The sequence below is a fragment of the Oncorhynchus kisutch genome, linkage group LG27 (assembly GCF_002021735.2).
Source record: "Oncorhynchus kisutch isolate 150728-3 linkage group LG27, Okis_V2, whole genome shotgun sequence".
In the NCBI taxonomy this organism is placed as follows: Eukaryota; Metazoa; Chordata; class Actinopteri; order Salmoniformes; family Salmonidae; genus Oncorhynchus; species Oncorhynchus kisutch.
The window spans coordinates 14430532-14443304 of record NC_034200.2 but is presented as its reverse complement, the minus strand read 5'-3'; the positions used below and the strand labels follow the sequence as shown (position 1 = coordinate 14443304).

The 12773-nt window shown below is 39.0% G+C and overlaps 1 protein-coding gene across 4 annotated transcripts in view; it reads left to right on the top strand.

Moving 5' to 3' along the window:
• LOC109871876 (acid-sensing ion channel 1C) overlaps positions 1–11932 on the top strand; it is a 177673-nt gene extending 165741 nt beyond the window's left edge. For 2 of the 4 annotated variants that reach the window (XM_020462890.2, XM_020462889.2), the window contains exons 4-11: positions 1268–1418; positions 1610–1666; positions 6399–6552; positions 6782–6873; positions 7245–7324; positions 7526–7597; positions 8789–8841; positions 10072–11932. In XM_020462890.2, the coding sequence (XP_020318479.1) occupies positions 1268–1418; positions 1610–1666; positions 6399–6552; positions 6782–6873; positions 7245–7324; positions 7526–7597; positions 8789–8841; positions 10072–10150 (738 nt within the window). In that variant the 3' untranslated portion in view covers positions 10151–11932. The remainder of the gene's footprint in view (positions 1–1267; positions 1419–1609; positions 1667–6398; positions 6553–6781; positions 6874–7244; positions 7325–7525; positions 7598–8788; positions 8842–10071) is intronic. The other 2 variants (XM_031806738.1, XM_020462891.2) reach the window with 1 other exon arrangement.
• The last annotated feature ends 841 nt before the right edge of the window (positions 11933–12773 follow it).

Sequence of the window (12773 nt, the reverse complement as noted above, 5' to 3'; positions counted from 1 at the left end):
TTTGTCTTGCACACATAATGGTGCAGTCTCATAAATGTTTTCAGTCAGACATTCATGCTTGCCATACAGTTGAAATATCTAGCCAATACATTTTGAACGGAATAACATTACTTGGGAACTTCAGAGCTGTAATGATGAGACACTTTGGCTTTGGTTAAAGGCAAGTATAAACGCATACTATTAGTAGTCATCGCTCCTGCTTGAGAGTCTACACATTCTGGGTGATGCAATATAACGTCATCATCTCACTGGCTTCTTCTCTGGCGAGCTATCATTGGCTATTGCTGATCACCGTTCTCAAAACTTGTCATTGCCACATCGTTTAGTGTGCGAACCACTAAGTTGGCAAGACAACAAATATACAGGGAAGACAGTCGTTTAATGTGAGGCTCAACAATGTTCTAATTTTGAAAGTCGTGTAGTACACCTGGCATTACTTGTTGTTGGGTTGGTATCCAGGTCAATTATGCCTGATTTTGCAATACTGTTTGTTGAATGCACAAATTGACTGATGACGATAAGTAGCTAGTATTTCTGGAAGTCTTAACAATGACGTTTTGTTAAGTAGATTCGTAGTACCGTTAGACTTTGAGTGAAGTTTGCTGTACTGTTTGTATCATATCACACTGCAAATAGTTTATCAGGGAAAGTACCCAATCCAACATAATTTGAATAACATTGTGGTTTTTGTTACCATACAGTACATCATTATCAGCTGTATTCATTCCTAAAATGTAGGAAGTCAAGGTTTGCATAAAGTCTGTCAAGACAACAATTCCATTGTATTAATCTAAAAACCTCACAAACATATCTACATACTGTATACAGTTGAACATTCCCTGGGAAGTATTTAAAACAATAATTCCCCATTAATTGTGGTGTCCAGTCTGAAGTGACATATTTACAGATTATATTTGCCCTGTCTCCATACCCTCCATGGTACTCTGCTTTCCTTTCAGCACGAGACCTGACTTGCATCAGTGATTTACTGCATGGTGTCTGCCTGCTGCTTTCTGTGAGCTGTGTTTACCAGCTACACCGTCGTCTGAGTGGAATATTCTTGTAGATGTGAACAGCATCCAGAAAACATGTATTTCATTACGTTCCCTTATTAAATATTTGATACTTTTCTGTTTCGTTTTTTTGTCTGCTTGTGTGCACTTTTTATGTTGGGTTTCCCGATGGGCTGGGATTGACTAGCTGTTATTGACAGTGGTTCCTATACTGTCCTTTACTGAGGGGAAATCTGTGCTCTGTTCTTTCCCAGCTTCAGTACCTCCCTCCCCCTTGGGGAGACTGCAAGTCCACTCCCATCGACTCTGAGTTCTTCTCCACATACAGCATCACAGCCTGCCGTATCGACTGTGAGACACGCTACCTGGTGGAGAACTGTAACTGCAGGATGGTCCACATGCCGGGTACTCACACACATTGGCTTGACCATCACATAGTTCACCAATGGAATAGGATGAATAATGTTGTTGTTGTTGTTCTGCATGGGAATATGTAATTATGTTAATGATATGAAGTTCACATTTATATTTTACACCCCCCCCCCCCCCCCCCCCCCCCATTTATATTTTACCGCCCTCTCTCTCTTGTTGAATAGGGACCTCAATGGTATGCACACCCGAGCAGTACAAAGACTGTGCAGACCCAGCTTTAGGTAAGGCAGACAATGGTCATGATATCTATATTAGGAATATGAACTTGTTATTAGTAGATACACCACACAACATGTTTATGAAAGCCCTGAAGCACAAGGCAAAAAAAATACAAATACTTACTCTTGGAATTATCTCGTTTGAACGACTTAGTATCTCGTGTGAACGACTTAGTATTTCATTCAAACGATTTTTCAAAAAACAATTTAGTTGTTATTTGTTCTAATTTAGACCTCATTTGGTTTGTGTAAGGGTTGCTGCAGCCATTCATTCACTGATTCCATCCATTGATATTATTATTCATTGACAGTTCTTTGACAGCCTAAAGCCCGTCTGCTTTGAGTGCCAGAGCATGTAAGTGGGCGAATGTGGAGCGAGGAGCAGAGCATAAGTTGGGGAAAATTTTAAGAAATGTTGTCGGCCTTCTCTCCCACTCCAATTTCGCTCTGGTACTGCTCAGCCACAAACTCGGGGCATGCTCTGCCTAGCATTTTTCATTTCCTTTATCCCCGTTCTTTTAATTAGGCCTTTTCGGTTGTAATTATTTAGCCTGCCCCACCCACAGTAGCCTTTATCTAGTTTACATTCAACTTTCGAACATTAGGATACGTAGTTTATATTTTGAAGGACTTCAAATGTATTAATGGATGTTTTAGGTAGGCAATACAAAGGCTACTGTAAAATGTGTTTTTTGCTTTTTTGGGGGGGGGGGGGGGGGGGGGGGGGGGTAGAAACACCAAAATATAAATCAATTTAATGAAGCTAAAATATCAAAAATAAATAATGAAGGACCAGTATCAGCTTCTTCTCATAAATTAAAGGGAATAAATGATCGGTCCAGACTCAAGTACCAACAAGCTGTGCATTGAGCATGGGAAATGTGCTCTACAAATTAATTATTATATAATATAAATATAATAATAATAACAATTATTATTATTATTAAGGCAGGAAAAACACATCTAAAAGCTTAATAACATAACGGAATATTAGTGGGAATATAACTATAATATAAACAAGAGAAAGGAGAATGGAATATACAGTGCCTTCAGAAAGGTTTCACACCCTATGACTTTTCCCACATTTTGTTGAACCTGAGTTGAAAATTGATTTAATTGAGATTTTGTGTCACTGGCCTACGTACAATACCCCATAATATCAAAGTGTAATTATATTTTCAGACATTTTTACAAATTAAGAAAAAATGTAAGCTGAAATGTCTTCAGTCAATAAGTATTCAACCCCCTTGTTATGGCAAGCCTAAATAAGTTTTAGAGTATAAATCTGCATAACATGTCACATAACAAGTTGCATGGACTCACTGTGTGCAATAATAGTGTTTAACATGATTTTTGAATGACTACGTAATTTATGTACCCAACACATGTCCCTCAGTCAAGCAGTGAATTTTAAAAACAGATTAAACCACAAAGACCAAGAAGGTTTTCCAATGCCTCACAAACAATGGTTAGAATCACCTTTGGTAGTCTATTGATAGATGGGTTAAAATAAAAAGCAGACATTGAATATACCCTTAAGCATGGTAAAGTTATTAATTACACTTTGGATAGTTTATCAATACACCAAGTCACTACAAAGATACAGCCATCCTTCCTAACTCAGTTGCCAGAGAGGAAGGAAACCGCTCAGATATATGAGGCCAATGGTGACTTATAGTTACAGAGTTTAATGGCTGTGATAGGAGAAAACTGAGGATGGATCAACAACATTGTAGTTACTCGACAATACTAACTTAAATGACTTGTAGCAACAAACAAAAAAATTCTCCAAAACAATAAGGCACTCAAGTAAAACTGCAAAAATGTGGCAAAGAAATTCACTTTATGTGCTGAATACAAAGAGTTATGTTTAGGGCAAATCCAACACAACACATCACTGAGTACCACTCTTCACATTTTCAAGCATAGTGGTTGCATCATGTTATGGGTATGCTTGTCATCGGCAAGGACTAGGACGTTTTTTATGATAAAAATAAACAGAATAGAGCTAAGCACAGGCAAAATCCTGGAGGAAAACGTGGTTCACTTTTCTTTCCAACAGACACTGGGAGACAAACTCACCTTTCAGCAGGACAATAGCCTAAAACACAAGGCTTACCAAGATGCTTAACCAAGTTGCTTACCAAGATGCTTACCAAGATGACATTGAATGTTGCTGAGTGGCCTAGTTACAGTTTGACTTATATCAGCTTGAAAATCTATGGCAAGACTTGAAAATGATTGTCTAGCATTGATCAACAACTAACTTGACAGAGCTTGAATATATTTTTTAAGAATCATGTGCAAATATTGTACAATCCAGGTGTGCAAAGCTCTTAGAAACATACCCAGGAAGACTCACAGCTGTAATCACTACCAAAGGTGATTCTAACATGTATTGATTCCGGGGTGTAAATACTTATGTAAATAAAATCAAAAGTTAATTGTTAAAAAATAAAACGTTTTCACTTTGTCATTATGGGGTATTGTGTTTAGATTGGTGAGAACAAATATCTATTTAACATTTAACATATTTTGAATTCAGACACAACAACATGTAACACAAACAACATGTAAATAAGTCAAGGGGTGTAAATACTTTATGAAGGCACTGTATTCGAAAAGCCTGAATGTAAGTAGACCCCTTTCCTGCAGTCAAATTACCTAGTGGCCTCATGGGCAGGATGGTATTAATACTTTTCATAATTAATAAGCATTCTTTCCTTTTTTTACACCGAAAATATAGTGTTTTTATGTTAAAAGGTTTTGTTATTTTTCAGTCTTCTGTGATGTAATGTTGGGATGCAAACTTCAAATGTAAGACATTTCAAATCTATATCTGACATTGTACAGTACAGGTGTCTCCGAGCTGACAAGGTAAAAATCTGTCGTTCTGCCCCTGAGCAAGGCAGTTAACCCATTGTTCCCTGGGTGCCGAAGACGTGGATGTTGATTAAGGCAGTCTCTGATTCAGAGGGGTTGGGTTTAAAGCGGAAGACACATTTCAGTTGAAGGCATTCAGTTGTACAATGGATGGAGTCAGTGAATGAATGGCTGCAGCAACCATTACATAGTCTCACAAGCTACATAACAAATGAGGCCTAATTAGATAAAATAACAATGACGTCATTCAATCTAGATAATAAGTCGCTCAAACGATATAGTATCTCGCTTGAATGACTCAGTATCTCATTTAAAAGATGTTTGAACAACTTTTTTTACTAAGTTGTTTCAATAAGATACTAAGTCATTTGAACGAGACACTAAGTCGTTCAAATGAGTATACTAAGTCGTTCAAACAAGATAATTCCAAAGTCTAAGTATTTTTAAAAAAATGCTGCATTGGCATCAGGGCTTCTGTAACATTTTAGTTTAAATATTAGTAAGTAAGCTTTTATACAATTTTGAAATAAGGAACTGCTGAAAAGCAAAGGTTGTTTTTGCAGCATCTTTTAAATTGCACTACTTTTCAAATCAAATCAAATTGTATTGGTCACATACACATGGTTAGCAGATGTTAATGTGAGTGTAGCGAAATGCTTGTACATCTAATCAAACAATTTCCAAACAACTACCAAATACACACAAATCTAAAGGGGTGAATGAGAAAATGTACATATAAATATATGGATGAGCGATGACCGAGTGGCATAAGCAAGATGCAATAGATGGTATAAAATACAGTATATATATATGATATGAGTAATGTAAGATATGTACAAATTATTAAAGTGCCATTATTTAAAGTGGCATTGTTTAAAGTGACTAGTGATCCATTTATTCAAGTGGCCAGTGATTGGGTCTCAATGTAGGCAGCAGCCTCTCTGAGTTGGTGATTGCTGCTAAGCAGTCTGATGGCCTTGAGATAGAAGCTGTTTTTCAGTCTCTCGGCCCCAGCTTTGGTGCACCTGTACTGACTTCGCCTTCTGGATGGTAGCGGTGTGAACAGGCAGTGGCTTGGGTGGTTGACGTCCTTGATGATCTTTTTGGCCTTCCTGTGACATTGGGTGTTGTAGGTGTCATGGAGGGCACGTAGATTGCCCCCGGTGATGCGTTGTGCAGACCACACAACCCTCTGGAGAGCAATGCGGTTGAGGGCGGTAGAGTTGCCGTACCAGGCTGTGAGTTGGAGGCATGCATGGCCACACTGTCGTGGGTGAACTGGGAGTACAGGAGGGGGCTGAGCACGCACCCTTGTGGGGCCCCATTGATGAGGATCAGCGGAGTGGAGATGTTGTTTCCTACTTTCACCATCTGGGGGCGACCCGTCAGAAAGTCCAGGACCCAATAGCACAGGGCGGGGTTGAGACCCAAGGCCTCTAGCTTGATGATGAGCTTGGAGGGTACTATGGTGTTGAATGCTGAGCTGTAGTCAATGAACAGCATTCTTGCCTCTTGTCCAGATGGGATCGGGCAGTGTGCAGTGTGATGGCGATTTCATCGTCTGTGGACCTATTGGGGCGGTAAGCAAACTGAAGTGGGCCTAGGGTGGCCGGTAAGGTGGAGGTGATATGACCCTTGACTAGTCTCTCAAAGCACTTCATGATGACAGAAGTGAGTGCTACGGGGGCGGTAGTCATTTAGTTCAGTTATCTTTGCCTTCTTGGGTACAGGAACAATGGTGGCCATCTTGAAGCATGTAGGGACAGCTGACAGGGTGAATTGTTTCCAGTAGGCTATATTCTTATCACCTTTTTGAAAACATAGACTCCCGTTCAATTGTCCTCCTCCACAGACTTCTTGGTAGAAAAGGACAATGACTACTGTGTGTGTGAGACACCATGCAACATGATACGCTATGGCAAGGAGCTGTCCATGGTGAAAATACCCAGTAAAGCCTCTGCCAAATATCTGGCCAAGAAATTCAACAAAACTGAGCAATACATCGGGTAAGTACCTGGATAGTTAAAGTGAGTTAACATAAGTGGTGTAGGGATCATATGTTTGCATTTTGATAAGAAACCTATCATGAATGAAGCATGATTTTGTTATCCACAGTTCACATTAAGATTGAGAAGTAATGCAAAATGTCTCAGAATTGATAAACAAAATCAATCAATTGTATCTCTTAAGACACCTTTTGTATGTGTTTTTTTATTCTTCTTTTTTTGTCCCTAGAGAAAACGTACTAGTCCTGGACATCTTCTTTGAGGCGTTGAATTATGAGAAGATTGAGCAGAAGAAAGCGTATGAAATTGCAGGGTTGCTTGGTGAGAGATTTTCTTCCCTACCAGGCTCATTATCTGTTTTTACAGGCAGAGAGGAAACGTACTAGACCTACAACTCAAATCCTCAGCAAGCTAATCTCCTTGTGAGGCTGTTTTCTTTGTAACCTTTTCTTTTAGAGTCTCGGCTGAATGTGTTTTTTTATATTGTACTTTGAAAGAGCACTCAGCCAGGAGAGGCAGATAAAAAGCCATGTCTGGATGGACAGTCCACAGTCTCACAGTTTCCGCTCAGCTGGCTGAGATACTAAGAGTTCAAGTAAATGTTTCAATAAGGGTTTAAGGCACTATGTTATTACCTGACCGACTGTGTTTTTGCCCTGTCCATGTCTGTTCATCTGTCATCCTCTTTTCAGGTGACATCGGAGGTCAGATGGGTCTGTTCATTGGAGCCAGTGTTTTAACGATACTGGAAATTTTCGACTACTTATATGAGGTAAAGTGGAAGCACTCACATTTGTTTAATCACCTTAAAGTATTCTCAAGTAGTACTGTAGAGTTAATGATGATGAATTATCTGAATTTAATCAAAAAATAAGAGAAGCCCTTAACCTAATGATATTGTCTGTCTATATGGGTTGAAGTGTTTGCATGTGCCTGGATTGTTGTGATGTTAACAAGATGTTCTTTTATTTAGGTATTTAAGGATAAGGTTTTGGGTTACTTCATGCGCAAGAAGCGACCACAGCGTTGTCCGAGCGACAATCTGGTAATTTGAGTCTCCCACACTGCACTGGTTTGTAGTTCTGCACTGCACTACAAACGAAATAACACAATGTAATGTTTCAGAAACTCAAGCCTTTTTCATGACCAGTCAATGACAGAGGTGGAACACTAATCAATGTGAGCACTTTTTCCTTAATTATAGACAGTATATTCCCAAAGCCTGGTTCCAAGGTAGTGAAAAATCCCTGGGTTTCTGTTTCTGCATGAGTTGTCTGCATGCACGGTTGCTTCAATCTTGGAGTTTGGCCCATAAACTGATGTGGAAGAAAAGGTGAGGGAAAATATGTCCTGGTCCTACTCCTGAGATACAGTGGGGCAAAAAAGTATTTAGTCAGCTACCAATTGTGCAAATTCTCCCACTTAAAAAGATGAAAGAGGCCTGTAATTTTCATCAGGACTGGACTGGAGGCACGTACTGCAACATGAAACAAGAACAGGGAGCTTTAGGTGGATGTAATGCTGTGTTTCACTACCACATATAGTTTCTCCACCCATGTCATGGACTCATCCATTATTGAAGGTTTTCTTTACATTAAAACATAATGATAAGCCATTTGTGATACCTTTGACTCTCATGTTCTCCAATCCTCTCCTTCTTTTCTGCCAACTCCATTCACCTTCTCTCCTCTCTAACCACCCAGTGAGTCAATCTACATTAGATAAAGTGCTAAATGAAAACAGTGTGAGACAACCTACTGTATGCTAAAATAAGTAATGCACATGAGTGTTAAATGTAGTGATATAATAGTTCTAGGACTACTTACTTTACATAGTACATTAGATGTACTAAAATGAAGGGAGCAAATAGCAACCATTTTCATAACAAGATACAGTATGTTTGTGGTTTATATTATTGAATGATGAATATCTACCTTTTTTTAAGCATTACAAAACATACATGGCAGAGACTAGCAATGGTATCTTGCTTTCTCAAATTGATCTGATTTTTGAAACTTTCATTGAAATCAAATGGCTGAACGGAGGTAGCTCTCTGTGACCTTTAAGTATTAGTGTGCAGCGTTCTTGTCTATACTCAATCGATTACACAGGGCTGTAGGCCTAGCCGTTTTGCACAGACAAACTTGCTTGGAGCCAATTGTTTTACTTATCAGCTCTGCATTTGATATTTTTGGGGTCACCCTCATCTTTCTATTTTTCATCATGTCTATTCCAGGAGTTTCCAGAGAACCCAACCAGCCCTGGTGTCACGCCTAATCATGCCCCCAGGTAGCAAACCCCATTGATAATAGATCCTCCCTCCCATACTGTCCTTCTTTTTCAGACATTCTGGGAACCATTTCATACATTTCCTTCCTGGTTAACAAGCTGTTGGTTCACCTAAAGCTGGTTTGGTGGTTGATTTTGTAGAGATACAAGTAGTGATCACTTTATAAATGTGCTTTTCCAACACAGCAATAGGTCAATGATATTATAGTCAATGTAATGCATTTTCCTCTGTAGATACCATTTTGAAATCAATGACTCTCAATGCCATAAATCACTTTGCCTTCCAAGATTATTATCGGTTTTATTATAAACAATGAGTTGGTTGGATTCTACATCTGTTAAGAACGTTTGGAACTTTGCTAGTCAGCAATACAGTCTTGCTTCTTTTTGTTTCTGAAGATGCTTTCCTTCCCTTAGGATAAAATGCAGTTTCCTGAGAAAAATATAAATATAGAAATGCACTACTAGCTTTCCTGCAGGACCGAGGTCCGTTTTAGGGGACCATTTGTACTGGATCCTGTGCCCAATAACATCACTAGATGCATTCCTTAGTGATGCTATCACAGGTCTGCATGCAATGCAGTTTGCACCAAATGAAATGGTTGTTCATCTGCTTGAATAGCGATCTACATCTTTGGCTATTGCTTCTTTTGAACCCACACAACGGCAATATATTAACTGAAACAACCGCAGTTGCACTAAACGTATGCAAACATAATGTGTGTGTCAATGACCATGTACAAATGAAGGTACTAATATCGAGACAAGGACTGAAAAAACTGTTTTTCTTTTCCCTTTCCCTCCTTCGCCCGTGCCATACCCCTCTTATCTTTCTCTCATACTCTTTCATCTCTCTACCCATACCGTGAAACATTACTGACCTGTTGTAACTGTCCCCTGCACTACCACTTTAATCATTTTTCTTTATATGTTATCCCATTTGTATTGAATTATTTTGTCAATGTGTACATTATGCTTTCAACCATCTTCCTGTCTGATGCATCCACGATGGTTAACATCCTGTTATGTCACTTCCTTTTGTATTCTGTTTTCCATTTGGTCCTGGTTATGTTGAATGCTCATTTATTTTTTGTTATTTTTCTCCTGTTAATGTCACATCCTCTCCCATTTTTACTGCAACCTGCATGCCTCTCTCCTCTTCTCCTCACTCTCTCATCACCCACCCCTTAATACGGTTGAACTCCTCTTCCCCCTTACTTTGTCTTCCAGAGCACCTGTGACACCCTCCGGAGTCACTCGGACAGTCTCGGATTCACACCGAACATGTTACCTCGTCACCCGACTCTAGGCAACTTTGAGGAGTTTGCTTGTTGACAACATAAAACAGGGTGGGACCTGGGATCTTCGGGGGTTTGACAGCAAACTGTGAAATAACTTATATATTATTACAAACATGGTCAGTGATAAATACTCAAAGAGTAGTAGGATCTGTGAATTGCCTGAATAGAAATAGAATACTATCATAAGAATAAACCACTTTTAAAACAGAACTCAGGTGATAGGGCCATATCAAGGCATCGACTCTACACTATGTATTGGATGTTTCATTCATGTTGCATTCTCTTTAAACAGGGTGACATTAGAGTGTGTTTGAATCGGGTTTAATCAGCCTATTAAAGTTTCAGCTTAGTAATGTAAATGGAAAGGCCTTCAGAGCGGTCTCATTTTATCTAAATTTATACACCTTTGTAATCACAGTCCGTTCTGGTGTGCTGAATATCGAACCGAGAGGCTAGCGATGGTTAGCACGTGTAGCATCAGCATATCCAGGTCCATTCGTAAATAGAACAAGAGAGGAGGTTAAAAGATATCTTTCTGGTACCACTCTTTCATTTAGTATACCTCATTGTGAGTAAGAAAAATCAGATTTCAGTGATGCCTACTCAACTATGATCACAATGCTCCAAGGAGCTGACTTGAATCCCAGTAGTAGACTGCTGTTGTAATTGTTGCCTTGTTGTACTCAAGTTATTCTGTTCTGAGATTCTTGATCATCTCATTGATTTGAAGTATTAATACCAAGTGATGAAAGCCTCTTGTGTAAGGTTCCAAGAAGATACGCTTTTGCAAGATCACTGAATGCCATTCTTGTTTACAAGTTACATATTGAAGAGGGGAAAACAAGTGTATATGTTTGCACAAATGAACAATCACAAACTTTTCCATAGATTTTTGGAAAATAGGAACATTGTCCATGGTTATGTATAGTGCTCCGCTCAATGTTTTCTATCTGTTTACTGCTGAAAAACAATTAACATCAATGACTAAATGTTATTCTGTCGTGGTTTCTCTTTTTTTTGGGGGGGGGGGGGGGGTAGTATTATCAGACTGGCTGGACTGTCACTGGAAAAGAGCACCAATCACAGGAGTCTGCTATAACTTAACCTCCCGCTTTTTCACCACTTTCATTAGAATAGATAAACAAGCAAGACGATACACCCATCCTTAAAGTTAACATATGTGGGTGTTGAAATGGTTTTGTTCCATGGTCATGGCTTTTAACTGCTACAAAAAACACTCATTAGCACAAGTCCCCTGTGATAGTAATAGATTCTCTATTGGAAACTAGTGAAATACAAACATTTTCAAGGTGGTGTTCTAAATATTGATTGAAATGTGTAAATACTAGATCAAAAATAAGAAATTAAATCTTGCTCGTATGTTGATATATTTAAATGCAAAAAAAACAAAATATAGAAATATCCATTATTGCTGTTGCACCAGAAGGGAATTAGAGGACATTGCATTTGGATGGGAGCAGCTCACTTGCCATACGAACACACAATGGCCTACCCCAAGGATTGCCTATTAATCTGTGTTGATACCCAAGTTGACCTCAAGTGTCTTCCAACTTCCATTTAATTTCAGGACCGGACACCGAGACAGTTTATTACAGTGCTTCAAAAACATTCTATTCAGTTCAGTTGGTTTGTAACACTGAAACGCATTGTATAACTGCATTATTATATACTATTGTTATTGAAATTTCAGTACATGTAATAAGACTCAAATAACAGTCAGTTTGTGATGTGTAAATGATCAAATATAATAAACTGTATATTTAACCACCTTCCTATGTACACACATTTTAATCTTTGTTGTCAGTCTAATTGCTCTCATGCTACTGTTCCTGTTCATCACAGTTATCCATGCTATATATACAGTGGGGCAAAAAAGTATTTAGTCAGCCACCAATTGTGCAAGTTCTCCCACTTAAAAAGATGAGAGAGGCCTGTAATTTTCATCATAGGTACACGTCAACTATGACAGACAAAATGAGAAAAAAATCCAGAAAATCACATTGTAGGATTTTTTATGAATTTATTTGCAAATTATGGTGGAAAATAAGTATTTGGTCAATAACAAAAGTTTATCTCAATACTTTGTTATATACCCTTTGTTGGCAATGACAGAGGTCAAACGTTTTCTGTAAGTCTTCACAAGGTTTTCACACACTGTTGCTGGTATTTTGGCCCATTCCTCCATGCAGATCTCCTCTAGAGCAGTGATGTTTTGGGGCTGTTGCTGGGCAACACGGACTTTCAACTCCCTCCAAAGATTTTCTATGGGGATGAGATCTGGAGACTGGCTAGGCCACTCCAGGACCTTGAAATGCTTCTTACGAAGCCACTCCTTCGTTGCCCGGGTGTGTTTGGGATCATTGTCAACTTCAATGCCCTTGCTGATGGAAGGAGGTTTTCACTCAAAATCTCACGATACATGGCCCCATTCATTCTTTCCTTTACACGGATCAGTCGTCCTGGTCCCTTTGCAGAAAAACAGCCCCAAAGCATGATGTTTCCACCCCCATGCTTCACAGTAGGTATGGTGTTCTTTGGATGCAACTCAGCATTCTTTGTCCTCCAAACACGACGAGTTGAGTTTTTACCAAAAAGTTATATTTTGGTTTC